The 15,729-nt window shown below is 48.9% G+C and overlaps 1 protein-coding gene across 2 annotated transcripts in view; it reads left to right on the top strand.

Moving 5' to 3' along the window:
- The window catches only part of lrrc69 (leucine rich repeat containing 69), a 31,927-nt gene extending 20,520 nt beyond the window's left edge, over positions 1–11,407 (top strand). For both annotated transcript variants that reach the window (XM_036953640.1, XM_036953639.1), the window contains exons 7-8: positions 6,612–6,791; positions 8,979–11,407. In XM_036953640.1, coding sequence (XP_036809535.1) covers positions 6,612–6,791; positions 8,979–9,086 — 288 coding nt within the window. In that variant the 3' untranslated portion in view covers positions 9,087–11,407. The remainder of the gene's footprint in view (positions 1–6,611; positions 6,792–8,978) is intronic.
- Positions 11,408–15,729: the final 4,322 nt, after the last annotated feature.

The following is a 15,729-nucleotide window of genomic DNA, read 5'->3' as shown; positions in this document are numbered from 1 at the left end:
CAGGGTGGCATATAGACTACATCAGGGGTCTGTCAGGGGTACAGGGTGGCATATAGAATACATCAGGGTTCTGTCAGGGGTACAGGGTGGCATATAGAATACATCAGGGGTCTGTCAGGGGTACAGGGTGGCATATAGAATACATCAGGGGTCTGTCAGGGGTACAGGGTGGCATATAGACTACATCAGGGGTCTGTCAGCCCTGCAGGGGTACAGGGTGGCATATAGAATACATCAGGGGTCTGTCAGGGGTACAGGGTGGCATATAGAATACATCAGGGTTCAGTCAGGGGTACAGGGTGGCATATAGACTACATCAGGGGTCTGTCAGCCCTGCAGGGGTACAGGGTGGCATATAGAATACATCAGGGGTCTGTCAGGGGTACAGGGTGGCATATAGAATACATCAGGGTTCAGTCAGGGGTACAGGGTGGCATATAGACTACATCAGGGGTACAGGGTGACATATAGACTACATCAGGGGTCTGTCAGGGGTACAGGGTGGCATATAGACTACTTCAGGGGTACAGGGTGACATATAGACTACATCAGGGGTCTGTCAGGGGTACAGTGTGGCATATAGAATACATCAGGGTTCTGTCAGGGGTACAGGGTGGCATATAGACTACATCAGGGGTCTGTCAGGGGGTACAGGGTGGCATATAGAATACATCAGGGTTCTGTCAGGGGTACAGGGTGGCATATAGACTACATCAGTGGTCTGTCAGGGGTACAGGGTGACATATAGAATACATCAGGGTTCTGTCAGGGGGTACAGGGTGGCATATAGAATACATCAGGGTTCTGTCAGGGGTACAGGGTGGCATATAGACTACATCAGTGGTCTGTCAGGGGTACAGGGTGACATATAGAATACATCAGGGTTCTGTCAGGGGTACAGGGTGGCATATAGACTACATCAGGGGTCTGTCAGGGGTACAGGGTGACATATAGACTACATCAGGGGTCTGTCAGCCCTGCAGGGGTACAGGGTGGCATATAGACTACATCAGGGGTCTGTCAGGGGTACAGGGTGGCATATAGACTACATCAGGGGTCTGTCAGGGGTACAGGGTGGCATATAGAATACATCAGGGGTCTGTCAGGGGTACAGGGTGGCATATAGACTACATCAGGGGTCTGTCAGGGGTACAGGGTGGCATATAGACTACATCAGGGGTCTGTCAGGGGTACAGGGTGGCATATATACTACATCAGGGGTCTGTCAGGGGTACAGGGTGGCATATAGACTACATCAGTGGTCTGTCAGGGGTACAGGGTGGCATATAGACTACATCAGGGGTCTGTCAGGGGTACAGGGTGACATATAGACTACATCAGGGGTCTGTCAGCCCTGCAGGGGTACAGGGTGACATATAGACTACATCAGGGGTCTGTCAGGGGTACAGGGTGGCATATAGACTACATCAGGGGTACAGGGTGGCATATAGACTACATCAGGGGTCTGTCAAGGGTACAGGGTGGCATATAGACTACATCAGGGGTCTGTCAGGGGTACAGGGTGGCATATAGACTACATCAGGGGTCTGTCAGCCCTGCAGGGGTACAGGGTGACATATAGACTACATCAGGGGTCTGTCAGGGGTACAGGGTGGCATATAGACTACATCAGGGGTCTGTCAGGGGTACAGGGTGACATATAGACTACATCAGGGGTCTGTCAGCCCTGCAGGGGTACAGGGTGACATATAGACTACATCAGGGGTCTGTCAGCCCTGCAGGGGTACAGGGTGACATATAGACTACATCAGGGGTCTGTCAGCCCTGCAGGGGTACAGGGTGACATATAGACTACATCAGGGGTCTGTCAGGGGTACAGGGTGACATATAGACTACATCAGGGGTCTGTCAGCCCTGCAGGGGTACAGGGTGACATATAGACTACATCAGGGGTCTGTCAGCCCTGCAGGGGTACAGGGTGGCATATAGACTACATCAGGGGTCTGTCAGGGGTACAGGGTGGCATATAGACTACATCAGGGGTCTGTCAGGGGTACAGGGTGGCATATAGAATACATCAGGGGTCTGTCAGGGGTACAGGGTGGCATATAGACTACATCAGGGGTCTGTCAGGGGTACAGGGTGGCATATAGACTACATCAGGGGTCTGTCAGGGGTACAGGGTGGCATATATACTACATCAGGGGTCTGTCAGGGGTACAGGGTGGCATATAGACTACATCAGTGGTCTGTCAGGGGTACAGGGTGGCATATAGACTACATCAGGGGTCTGTCAGGGGTACAGGGTGACATATAGACTACATCAGGGGTCTGTCAGCCCTGCAGGGGTACAGGGTGACATATAGACTACATCAGGGGTCTGTCAGGGGTACAGGGTGGCATATAGACTACATCAGGGGTACAGGGTGGCATATAGACTACATCAGGGGTCTGTCAAGGGTACAGGGTGGCATATAGACTACATCAGGGGTCTGTCAGGGGTACAGGGTGGCATATAGACTACATCAGGGGTCTGTCAGCCCTGCAGGGGTACAGGGTGACATATAGACTACATCAGGGGTCTGTCAGGGGTACAGGGTGGCATATAGACTACATCAGGGGTCTGTCAGGGGTACAGGGTGACATATAGACTACATCAGGGGTCTGTCAGCCCTGCAGGGGTACAGGGTGACATATAGACTACATCAGGGGTCTGTCAGCCCTGCAGGGGTACAGGGTGACATATAGACTACATCAGGGGTCTGTCAGCCCTGCAGGGGTACAGGGTGACATATAGACTACATCAGGGGTCTGTCAGGGGTACAGGGTGACATATAGACTACATCAGGGGTCTGTCAGCCCTGCAGGGGTACAGGGTGACATATAGACTACATCAGGGGTCTGTCAGCCCTGCAGGGGTACAGGGTGACATATAGACTACATCAGGGGTATGTCAGGGGTACAGGGTGACATATAGACTACATCAGGGGTCTGTCAGCCCTGCAGGGGTACAGGGTGACATATAGACTACATCAGGGGTCTGTCAGGGGTACAGGGTGGCATATAGACTACATCAGGGGTCTGTCAGGGGTACAGGGTGACATATAGACTACATCAGGGATCTGTCAGGGGTACAGGGTGACATATAGACTACATCAGGGGTCTGTCAGCCCTGCAGGGGTACAGGGTGGCATATAGACTACATCAGGGGTCTGTCAGGGGTACAGGGTGGCATATAGACTACATCAGGGGTCTGTCAGGGGTACAGGGTGGCATATAGACTACATCAGGGGTCTGTCAGGGGTACAGGGTGGCATATAGAATACATCAGGGTTCTGTCAGGGGTACAGGGTGGCATATAGAATACATCAGGGGTCTGTCAGGGGTACAGGGTGGCATATAGAATACATCAGGGGTCTGTCAGGGGTACAGGGTGGCATATAGACTACATCAGGGGTCTGTCAGGGGTACAGGGTGGCATATAGAATACATCAGGGGTCTGTCAGGGGTACAGGGTGGCATATAGAATACATCAGGGGTCTGTCAGGGGTACAGGGTGGCATATAGAATACATCAGGGGTCTGTCAGGGGTACAGGGTGGCATATAGACTACATCAGGGGTCTGTCAGGGGTACAGGGTGGCATATAGACTACATCAGGGGTCTGTCAGGGGTACAGGGTGGCATATAGAATACATCAGGGTTCTGTCAGGGGTACAGGGTGGCATATAGAATACATCAGGGGTCTGTCAGGGGTACAGGGTGGCATATAGAATACATCAGGGGTCTGTCAGGGGTACAGGGTGGCATATAGACTACATCAGGGGTCTGTCAGGGGTACAGGGTGGCATATAGAATACATCAGGGGTCTGTCAGGGGTACAGGGTGGCATATAGAATACATCAGGGGTCTGTCAGGGGTACAGGGTGGCATATAGAATACATCAGGGGTCTGTCAGGGGTACAGGGTGGCATATAGACTACATCAGGGGTCTGTCAGGGGTACAGGGTGGCATATAGAATACATCAGGGGTCTGTCAGGGGTACAGGGTGGCATATAGACTACATCAGGGGTCTGTCAGGGGTACAGGGTGGCATATAGACTACATCAGGGGTCTGTCAGGGGTACAGGGTGGCATATAGACTACATCAGGGGTCTGTCAGGGGTACAGGGTGGCATATAGACTACATCAGGGGTATGTCAGGGGTACAGGGTGGCATATAGAATACATCAGCGTTCTGTCAGGGGTACAGGGTGGCATATAGACTACATCAGGGGTCTGTCAGGGGTACAGGGTGGCATATAGAATACATCAGGGTTCTGTCAGGGGTACAGGGTGGCATATAGAATACATCAGGGGTCTGTCAGGGGTACAGGGTGGCATATAGAATACATCAGGGGTCTGTCAGGGGTACAGGGTGGCATATAGACTACATCAGGGGTCTGTCAGGGGTACAGGGTGGCATATAGACTACATCAGGGGTCTGTCAGGGGTACAGGGTGGCATATAGACTACATCAGGGGTCTGTCAGGGGTACAGGGTGGCATATATACTACATCAGGGGTCTGTCAGGGGTACAGGGTGGCATATAGACTACATCAGGGCTCTGTCAGCCCTGCAGGGGTACAGGGTGACATATAGACTACATCAGGGGTCTGTCAGGGGTACAGGGTGGCATATAGACTACATCAGGGGTACAGGGTGGCATATAGACTACATCAGGGGTCTGTCAAGGGTACAGGGTGGCATATAGACTACATCAGGGGTCTGTCAGGGGTACAGGGTGGCATATAGACTACATCAGGGGTCTGTCAGCCCTGCAGGGGTACAGGGTGACATATAGACTACATCAGGGGTCTGTCAGGGGTACAGGGTGGCATATAGACTACATCAGGGGTCTGTCAGGGGTACAGGGTGACATATAGACTACATCAGGGGTCTGTCAGCCCTGCAGGGGTACAGGGTGACATATAGACTACATCAGGGGTCTGTCAGCCATGCAGGGGTACAGGGTGACATATAGACTACATCAGGGGTCTGTCAGCCCTGCAGGGGTACAGGGTGACATATAGACTACATCAGGGGTCTGTCAGGGGTACAGGGTGACATATAGACTACATCAGGGGTCTGTCAGCCCTGCAGGGGTACAGGGTGACATATAGACTACATCAGGGGTCTGTCAGCCCTGCAGGGGTACAGGGTGACATATAGACTACATCAGGGGTCTGTCAGGGGTACAGGGTGGCATATAGACTACATCAGGGGTCTGTCAGGGGTACAGGGTGATATATAGACTACATCAGGGGTCTGTCAGGGGTACAGGGTGACATATAGACTACATCAGGGGTCTGTCAGCCCTGCAGGGGTACAGGGTGGCATATAGACTACATCAGGGGTCTGTCAGGGGTACAGGGTGGCATATAGACTACATCAGGGGTCTGTCAGGGGCACAGGGTGACATATAGACTACATCAGCGGTCTGTCAGCCCTGCAGGGGTACAGGGTGGCATATAGACTACATCAGGGGTCTGTCAGCCCTGCAGGGGTACAGGGTGGCATGTAGACTACATCAGGGGTCTGTCAGGGGTACAGGGTGGCATATAGACTACATCAGGGGTCTGTCAGGGGTACAGGGTGACATATAGACTACATCAGGGGTCTGTCAGCCCTGCAGGGGTACAGGGTGACATATAGACTACATCAGGGGTCTGTCAGCCCTGCAGGGGTACAGGGTGTGCAGGCTTTTGTTCCAGCCCTTCAGTGTGTTATTTTTGATTCAGTTGGTTCTATTTGTTCTTCCTATTTCTTATTGCTATGGCATTATGGAGAGGGAACCTGCATCAGCATGTCATGACTGGGTACACCATGTTTCCTGTTCATATAAACTGGAACAACACAACACCTGATTCAACTGATCATTGCCCAACACCAAAACACAACACCACAACACACCACAACACCAAAACACAACACCGCAACACACCACAACACCACACCACACCACAACACCAAAACACAACACCACAACACCAAAACACAACACCAAAACACAACACCACACCACAACACCACAGCACCAAAACACAACACCGCAACACCAAAACACAACACCAAAACACAACACCACAACACCACAACACCGCAACACACCACAACACCAAAACATAACACCACAACACCAAAACATAACACCGCAACACACCACAACACCAAAACACAACACCAAAACACAACACCACAACACCACAACACCGCAACACACCACAACACCAAAACATAACACCGCAACACACCACAACACCAAAACACAACACCAAAACACAACACCACAACACCGCAACACACCACAACACCAAAACACAACACCACAACACCACAACACCGCAACACACCACAACACCAAAACACAACACCAAAACACAACACCACAACACCGCAACACACCACAACACCAAAACACAACACCACAACACCACAACACCGCAACACACCACAACACCAAAACACAACACCACAACACCAAAACACACCAGCAAAACACAACACACACCCCCAGAACACACCATCAGAACACACCACAACACACACCACCACAACACACACCATCAGTAGTACTGACCCGTTGCCATCCCTGTATCTCTTGTCTCCAGGAGCTGTCTGCTCGTCGGATCCTGGTGGAGGACAAGAGTAGGTTGGGTGTGGTCCACAGGGCTCTGTCGTACCACCCTGGTCTGAGCCTGCTGCTGGCTGACTGGGGCAGGTGTTCCCTCTGCCTCCAACCCTTCCTCACCACCTGGCTGGAGTGTGTACGCTTCATCAACCTCAGGAAGGTACAGAGAGGATACAGCCCTAATGGCACCCTATTCCCTACGTAGTGCACTACCTTGACCAGGCACCCTATTCCCTACGTAGTGTACTACCTGGAGTGTGTACGCTTCATCAACCTCAGGAAGGTACAGAGAGGATACAGCCCTAATGGCACCCTATTCCCTACCTAGTGTACTACCTGGAGTGTGTACTCTTCATCAACCTCAGGAAGGTACAGAGAGGATACAGCCCTAATGGCACCCTATTCCCTACATAGTGCACTACGAATCAAATCAACGCTTTTTTGGTCGCGTACACAGATTTTCAGATGTTATCGTAGGTGAAGCGAAATGCTTGTGTTTCCAGCTTCAACAGTGCAGTAAAACACTATACACACATAATCCCCCCCCCAAAATAGACATTACCTTCGCTTCCCTGGGTACAGGAACAATGGTAGACATTAATTAAGTGGGGACAGACTGGGATAGGGAGAGATTGAATATGTCTGTAATATGTCTGTAAACATTCCAGCCAGCTGGTCTGAGGTCGCGGCTTGGGATGCCGGTGTTTAACACGTTTAAATGACTTAGACATGTCGGCCACGGAGAAAGAGGACACACAGTCCTTGTGAACGTCGGGGGCCCTGTCGGCGGCTCAGTATTGTTTTCCTCTAAGCGAGGGTGTTTAGCTCGTCCAGGAGTGAGGTGTCGGTGTCCGCAACATGGCTGACTTTCCCTTTATAACCTGTGATTATCTGGAGTCCTTGCCACATATGTCTCGTATCTGAGTCGTTAAATTGCCTCTTTTGATTGCCTTACAGATGTCATACTGGTCTGTTTGTACACATCCATGTTCCCAGTCACTTTGCCATGGTTAAATGCGGTGGTTCGCGCTTTCATTTTTGCTTGAATGCTGGCGTTTATCCACATTTTTTTGTTTGGATAAGTTCTAATCGACACAGTGGGAACAACATCCTCTATGCAATTAGTCACAGAGTCAGTGTATACGTCGATACTATTTTCTCAAAAGCGACCCAGAACATTTTCTACTCCGTGTGATCTAAACAATGTTGAAGGATAGATTCCGATTGGTCAGACCAACATTGAACAGTCCTTACCACGGGTACTTCCTGTTTAAGTGTCTGCCTATAGGTGGGGTGGAGCACAATGGAGGTGTGATCTGATTTACCGGAGGGAGGGGGAGGGCCTTGTAGCCGTCCCGGGAAGAGAGTAGCAATGATCCAGGGTCCATGTTAAGGGTGTAGCACAGGAGATGTGTTGGTAGAATTTCTGTAGTGTTTTCCTCAGACATCCTTTATTAATGTCCCCAGCTACAATAAACGTGACCTCAGGATATACAGTTTCCAGTTTGCACATAGTCCAGTGTAGTTTTTTGAGAGCTGTCGTGGTGTTGGCTAGGGGGTAATATACACGGCAGTGACAATGACTGAAGAAAATTATCTCGGGAGGTAACTCGCTCTGCATTTGATTATAGAATACTCACATCGGTAGAACAAAATGACTTGAGTTCCTGTACGTTACCACAATCACACCATGAGTTGTTAATCATGAAACAAATCCCTCCGCCTTTCTTTTTCCCGGAGAGTTCTTTCTTCCTGTCTGCACGATGGACAGAACCCCGAAGGCTGAATGGACAGGGACAATATATCAAGGCAACCGTGTCTGATGTAAAAAAATATATTGAAAAAATTATATACATATATATGTCTCAGGATGGCACGGTGACTGAGATTAGCTGCGTCCCTTACCTAGTACACTACTTTGAAAGTATACAGAACATTGTACAAGACAAAGAGACTAAGTTCATAGGAGATACCAGTTGCCCCATTCCCTGCCTAGTGCACTACTTTGACAGTAATGCAGAACATGGTTGAAGACAGAGAGACTAAGTTCATAGGGGATACCAGTAGCCAGCTGCCCCAAACATCTACAGACACTATGTAGCCTACACTACAGCTCATGTACACATCAAATCATTTATACTTCATTCTGATACATATACGGACTCAAACATTATAGTTCAAGTCATCTACAAATGAACTTACTTTGTGCCTATGGTTCCAATCGTTGGTGTAGTGAAAGGTAAACACATTTTCTTCCTACTCCATCACTGGTTTCAGTGGTATACACTCTGTAGACACATAGCAGCACCTATAAGCCAAGCAACTGTCTCACTGATCTCTCCTTCAGGACATGAAGATGAGCCGTCCTCAGACCGTCCCTGTACGTGTTCTCCTCTGTTCCTACAAGTGCTTCAATAAGAGCGGACATTCATACTATGGTGTCGCGTCTGTGTGAAGAGGTACTTCTATTAAAACATGTATTCGATGTAATTATAAGGAAGTAGTCCCTGTTCTTTCAATCCAGTATGTATTGTCTGCATGTCCACCAGGTGGCAGCAGAGGACCATAGTAAGAGACCAGACTCCTGACACAATATCATAAGGCCAAAACAATGAGCTAGGTTGGCCAGAGAGCTAGGTTGGCCAGAGAGCTAGGTTGGCCAGAGAGCTAGGCTGGCCAGAGAGCTAGGTTGGACAGAGAGCTAGGTTGGACAGAGAGCTAGGTTGGACAGAGAGCTAGGTTGGACAGAGAGCTAGGTTGGCCAGAGAGCTAGGTTGGACAGAGAGCTAGGTTGGCCAGAGAGCTAGGTTGGCCAGAGAGCTAGGTTGGACAGAGAGCTAGGTTGGCCAGAGAGCTAGATTGGATAAAGAGTATAGAGAGTTCAACATTGTTCACTATAAAACAGTATAACACTATAAGTAACACTATAAGTATATTAACCACATGTATGATATGTTATATACAAAGGATGGTCCATTGATCTGTGTTTTCAGTTAGACATGTTATTACCAGGATGGTCCATTGATCTGTGTTTTCAGTTATAGACATGTTATTACCAGGATGGTCCATTGATCTGTGTTTTCAGTTAGACATGTTATTACCAGGATGGTCCATTGATCTGTGTTTTCAGTTATAGACATGTTATTACCAGGATGGTCCATTGATCTGTGTTTTCAGTTATAGACATGTTATTACCAGGATGGTCCATTGATCTGTGTTTTCAGTTATAGACATGTTATTACCAGGATGGTCCATTGATCTGTGTTTTCAGTTATAGACATGTTATTACCAGGATGGTCCATTGATCTGTGTTTTCACTTATAGACATGTTATTACCAGGATGGTCCATTGATCTGTGTTTTCAGTTATAGACATGTTATTACCAGGATGGTCCATTGATCTGTGTTTTCAGTAATAGACATGTTATTACCAGGATGGTCCATTGATCTGTGTTTTCAGTTATAGACATGTTATTACCAGGATGGTCCATTGATCTGTGTTTTCAGTAATAGACATGTTATTACCAGGATGGTCCATTGATCTGTGTTTTCAGTTATAGACATGTTATTACCAGGATGGTCCATTGATCTGTGTTTTCAGTTATAGACATGTTATTACCAGGATGGTCCATTGATCTGTGTTTTCACTTATAGACATGTTATTACCAGGATGGTCCATTGATCTGTGTTTTCAGTTATAGACATGTTATTACCAGGATGGTCCATTGATCTGTGTTTTCAGTTATAGACATGTTATTACCATATTATAATTACAGAATTGAGAAATGTACTTCTAGGCTATTGCATTAATAATTCGGTTAAAATATGTTCCACAATTAAATATCTAAATATATTTGAATACTTTATACATGTTTACTAGATTTGTACACTTTAATTTGTTCACTGAGTCCTCTCCTATTGTGTCATTCTCAGCGTACGGTGATCTATCCATCTCCATTCTCCCTCTCAGGCCGATGGCATCTGTTCATTCCAATCTGAGAGAGAGAGAGAGAAGTTAATTCCTCTGGGTTAATTCCTCCTCGTTCCCTCCAGAGTACAGAGAGACCTCAGCTTGTTGCAGTGTCTACAGACAGACAGACAAGAGTTGGGTCTGGCTCATGAATTATGCATAAGGTTTAATTGCAAACCCAGAAATGAATGACTTTGGACTGATTTAGAGCAGGGGAACCATACATCTCTGCAAAAATAAATAAATAAAGACAACTAATTGATGAATAATTAAGGCCGTGCACGGAAGGACGGCTCGTAGCTCGGAGCTACAGGGCATATTTGTGACATTTCGTTTCAATCAATTCCAAAGCACTAGTCTGGTTGGGAGGGAAAGTGCACTTAGAAGAGAGACAGAGAGGATGTCCTGAGAGACGACCTTGACAGAGGAACAGAGAGGATGTCCTGAGAGATGGCCTTGACAGAGGAACAGAGAGGATGTCCTGAGAGAGACAGCCTTGACAGAGGAACAGAGAGGATGTCCTGAGAGAGACGGCCTTGACAGAGGAACAGAGAGGATGTCCTGAGAGACGGCCTTGACAGAGGAACAGAGAGGATGTCCTGAGAGAGACGGCCTTGACAGAGGAACAGAGAGGATGTCCTGAGAGAGACAGCCTTGACAGAGGAACAGAGAGGATGTCCTGAGAGAGACAGCCTTGACAGAGAAACAGAGAGGATGTCCCGAGAGAGACATCCTTGACAGAGGAACAGAGAGGATGTCCTGAGAGATGGCCTTGACAGAGGAACAGAGAGGATGTCCTGAGAGAGACAGCCCTGACAGAGGAACAGAGAGGATGTCCTGAGAGAGACAGCCTTGACAGAGAAACAGAGAGGATGTCCCGAGAGAGACAGCCTTGACAGAGGAACAGAGAGGATGTCCTGAGAGACGACCTTGACAGAGGAACAGAGAGGATGTCCCGAGAGAGACAGCCTTGACAGAGGAACAGAGAGGATGTCCTGAGAGACGACCTTGACAAAGGAACTAGGGTTGTTGTCATACAGGGTCGCAGTCATATTTAATGGCTTTTACTAAGGCCCCGAACGGACAGGCAGACATTACATTACGGGACCCTGCACTTGCTGTCCTATATGTATCAAATGTAACTTACACCTGAGTGTCCATAATGTACCATCAACACTGGCATTGTGGAGACCACACCTGAGTGTCCATATTGTACCATCAACACTGGCATTGTGGAGACCACACCTGAGTGTCCATAATGTACCATCAACACTGGCATTGTGGAGACTACACCTGAGTGTCCATAATGTACCATCAACACTGGCATTGTGGAGACCACACCTGAGTGTCCATAATGTACCATCAACACTGGCATTGTGGAGACCACACCTGAGTGTCCATAATGTACCATCAACACTGGCATTGTGGAGACCACACCTGAGTGTCCACAATGTACCATCAACACTGGCATTGTGGAGACCACACCTGAGTGTCCACAATGTACCATCAACACTGGCATTGTGGAGACCACACCTGAGTGTCCATAATGTACCATCAACACTGGCATTGTGGAGACCACACCTGAGTGTCCATAATGTACCATCAACACTGGCATTGTGGAGACCACACCTGAGTGTCCATAATGTACCATCAACACTGGCATTGTGGAGACCACACCTGAGTGTCCATAATGTACCATCAACACTGGCATTGTGGAGACCACACCTGAGTGTCCATAATGTACCATCAACACTGGCATTGTGGAGACCACACCTGAGTGTCCATAATGTACCATCAACACTGGCATTGTGGAGACCACACCTGAGTGTCCATAATGTACCATCAACACTGGCATTGTGGAGACTAATGTGTGTTTCTTTTCTCTTTCTACCCCCAAGTCACAACCAAACCAGGGCACGCTGGAGTGTGTGTGTGCATGCGCGTGTGCATGTGCGTGTGTTCGTGTGCACAAGCGTGTGCTTGTACCATCTGATGTCTTCCTGGGAGAGTTAGAGGCAGGTCACTGCTCTGGCATGGCCGTGTCCTCAGGAGAAAGGACATGAGAGATTATTGTGTGTGTGAGCGTGTGTGTGTTTGTGTAGAAAGGGCATGAGAGATGAACATTTTGCATTATCCCAGACCAGGCAGCAGATGTTGGGTCCTGCAGCAGCACAGAGAGGCCTGGGGCTGTGTCTGGTGTCAGACCACTGTTCGTCTGCCTCTTTAATGGCACCCTATGCCCTATATAGTACACTCCTTTTGACCGGGCCCATAAGGCTCTATAGGGACTCAGTCTTCCTCCACTTCTTCACAATAGGATCACTTTGTTCAGATAGATACACAGCCCTGCTAGTGTGTTTGTGAGAGAGAGAGGGAGACAGGCACACTGTTCATATGTTTATCAGACAGTCTGATCTAGTGAGAATATTTGTTGTTTTGTCTGGCTGCCTCGTGTTGTCAGGATGCCTCGTTTTGTCTGGCTGCCTCGTGTTGTTGGGCTGTCTCGTGTTGTCAGGATGCCTCGTGTTGTTGGGCTGTCTCGTGTTGTCAGGCTGCCTCATTTTGTTAGGCTGCCTCGTGTTGTTGGGCTGTCTCGTGTTGTCAGGATGCCTCGTGTTGTTGGGCTGTCTCGTGTTGTCAGGCTGCCTCATTTTGTTAGGCTGCCTCGTGTTGTTGGGCTGTCTCGTGTTGTCAGGATGCTTCGTTTTGTCTGGCTGCCTCGTGGTGTTGGGACGCCTCATGGTCTTGGGACGCCTCGTGGTGTTGGGACGCCTCGTGGTGTTGGGACGCCTCGTGGTCTTGGGACGCCTCGTGTTGTTTGGATGCCTCGTGTTGTTAGGCTGCCTCGTGTTGTTAGGCTGCCTCGTGGTGTTTGGCTGCCTCGTGGTGTGTGGCTGCCTCGTGTTGTTTGGCTGCCACGTGGTGTTAGGCTGCCTCGTGTTGTTAGGCTGCCTCGTGTTGTTTGGCTGCCTCGTGTTGTTAGGCTGCCTCGTGTTGTTAGGCTGCCTCGTGTTGTTAGGCTGCCTCGTGCTGTTCATCCGGCGCCGACAGAGATGGCCGCCTCGCTTCGCGTTCCTAGGAAACTATGCAGTTTTTGTTTTTTTTACGTGTTATTTCTTACATTAGTACCCCAGGTCATCTTAGGTTTCATTACATACAGTCCAGAAGAACTACTGAACATAAGAGCAGCGTCAACTCACCATCAGTACGACCAAGAATATGACTTTCGCAAAGCGGATCCTGTGTTCTGCCTTTCACCCAGGACAACGGAATGGATCCCAGTCGGCGACCCAAAACAACGACTTCGTAAAAGAGGGAAACGAAGCGGTCTTCTGGTCAGACTCCGGAGACGGGTACATCGTGCACCACTCCCTAGCATACTTCTCGCCAATGTCCAGTCTCTTGACAACAAGGTTGATGAAATCCGAGCAAGGGTAGCATTCCAGCGGGACATCAGAGACTGTAACGTTCTTTGCTTCACGGAAACATGGCTCACTGGAGAGATGCTATCGGAGTCATTGCAGCCAGCTAGTTTCTCCACGCATCGCGCCGACAGAAACAAACATCTTTCTGGTAAGAAGAGGGGCGGGGGCGTATGCTTCATGGTTAACGAGACGTGGTGTGATCACAACAACATACAGGAACTCAAGTCCTTCTGTTCACCTGATTTAGAATTCCTCACAATCAAATGTCGACCGCATTATCTACCAAGGGAATTCTCTTCGATTATAATCACAGCCGTATATATTCCCCCCCAAGCAGACACATCGATGGCTCTGAACGAACTTTATTTGACTCTTTGCAAACTGGAATCCACGTATCCTGAGGCTGCATTCATTGTAGCTGGGGATTTTAACAAGGCTAATCTGAAAACAAAACTCCCTAAATTGTATCAGCATATCGATTGCGCAACCAGGGCTGGTAAAACCTTGGATCATTGCTATTCTAACTTCTGCAACGCATATAAGGCCCTACCCCGCCCTCCTTTCGGAAAAGCTGACCACGACTCCATTTTGTTGCTCCCTGCCTACAGACAGAAGCTAAAACAAGAAGCTCCCGCGCTGAGGTCTGTTCAACGCTGGTCCGACCAATCTGATTCCACACTCCAAGACTGCTTCCATCACGTGGACTGGGATATGTTTCGTATTGCGTCAAACAACAACATTGACGAATACGCTGATTCGGTGAGCGAGTTCACTAGAACGTGCAGTGAAGATGTCGTTCCCATAGCAACGATTAAAACATTCCCAAACCAGAAACCGTGGATTGATGGCAGCATTCGCGTGAAACTGAAAGCGCGAACCACTGCTTTTAATCAGGGCAAGGTGACTGGAAACATGACCGAATACAAACAGTTTAGCTATTTCATCCGCATGGCAATCACACAAGCTAAGCGTCAGTATAGAGACAAAGTAGAATCACAATTCAACAGCTCAGACACAAGAGGTATGTGGCAGGGTCTACAGTCAATCACGGATTACAAAAAGAAAACCAGCCCCGTCACGGACCAGGATGTCTTGCTCCCAGGCAGACTAAATCACTTTTTTGCCCGCTTTGAGGACAATACAGTGCCACTGACACAGCCCGCAACCAAAACATGCGGACTCTCCTTCACTGCAGCCGCGGTGATTAAAACATTTAAATGTGTCAACCCTCGCAAGGCTGCAGGCCCAGACGGCATCCCCAGCCACGCTCTCAGAGCATGCGCAGACCAGCTGGCTGGTGTGTTTACGGACATATTCAATCAATCCTTATCCCAGTCTGCTGTTCCCACATGCTTCAAGAGGGCCACCATTGTTCCTGTTCCCAAGAAAGCTAAGGTAACTGAGCTAAACGACTACCGCCCCGTAGCACTCACTTCCGTCATCATGAAGTGCTTTGAGAGACTAGTCAAGGACTATATCACCTCCACCCTACCTGACACCCTAGACCCACTCCAATTTGCTTACCGCCCAAATAAGTCCACAGACGATGCAATCTCAACCACACTGCACACTGCCCTAACCCATCTGGACAAGAGGAATACCTATGTGAGAATGCTGTTCATCGACTACAGCTCAGCATTTAACACCATAGTACCCTCCAAACTCGTTATCAAGCTCAAGACCCTGGGTCTCGACCCCGCCCTG

Source organism: Oncorhynchus mykiss, chromosome 18 (assembly GCF_013265735.2).
Source record: "Oncorhynchus mykiss isolate Arlee chromosome 18, USDA_OmykA_1.1, whole genome shotgun sequence".
Classification (NCBI taxonomy): domain Eukaryota; kingdom Metazoa; phylum Chordata; class Actinopteri; order Salmoniformes; family Salmonidae; genus Oncorhynchus; species Oncorhynchus mykiss.
This window is presented reverse-complemented; position numbering and strand designations above follow the sequence as displayed.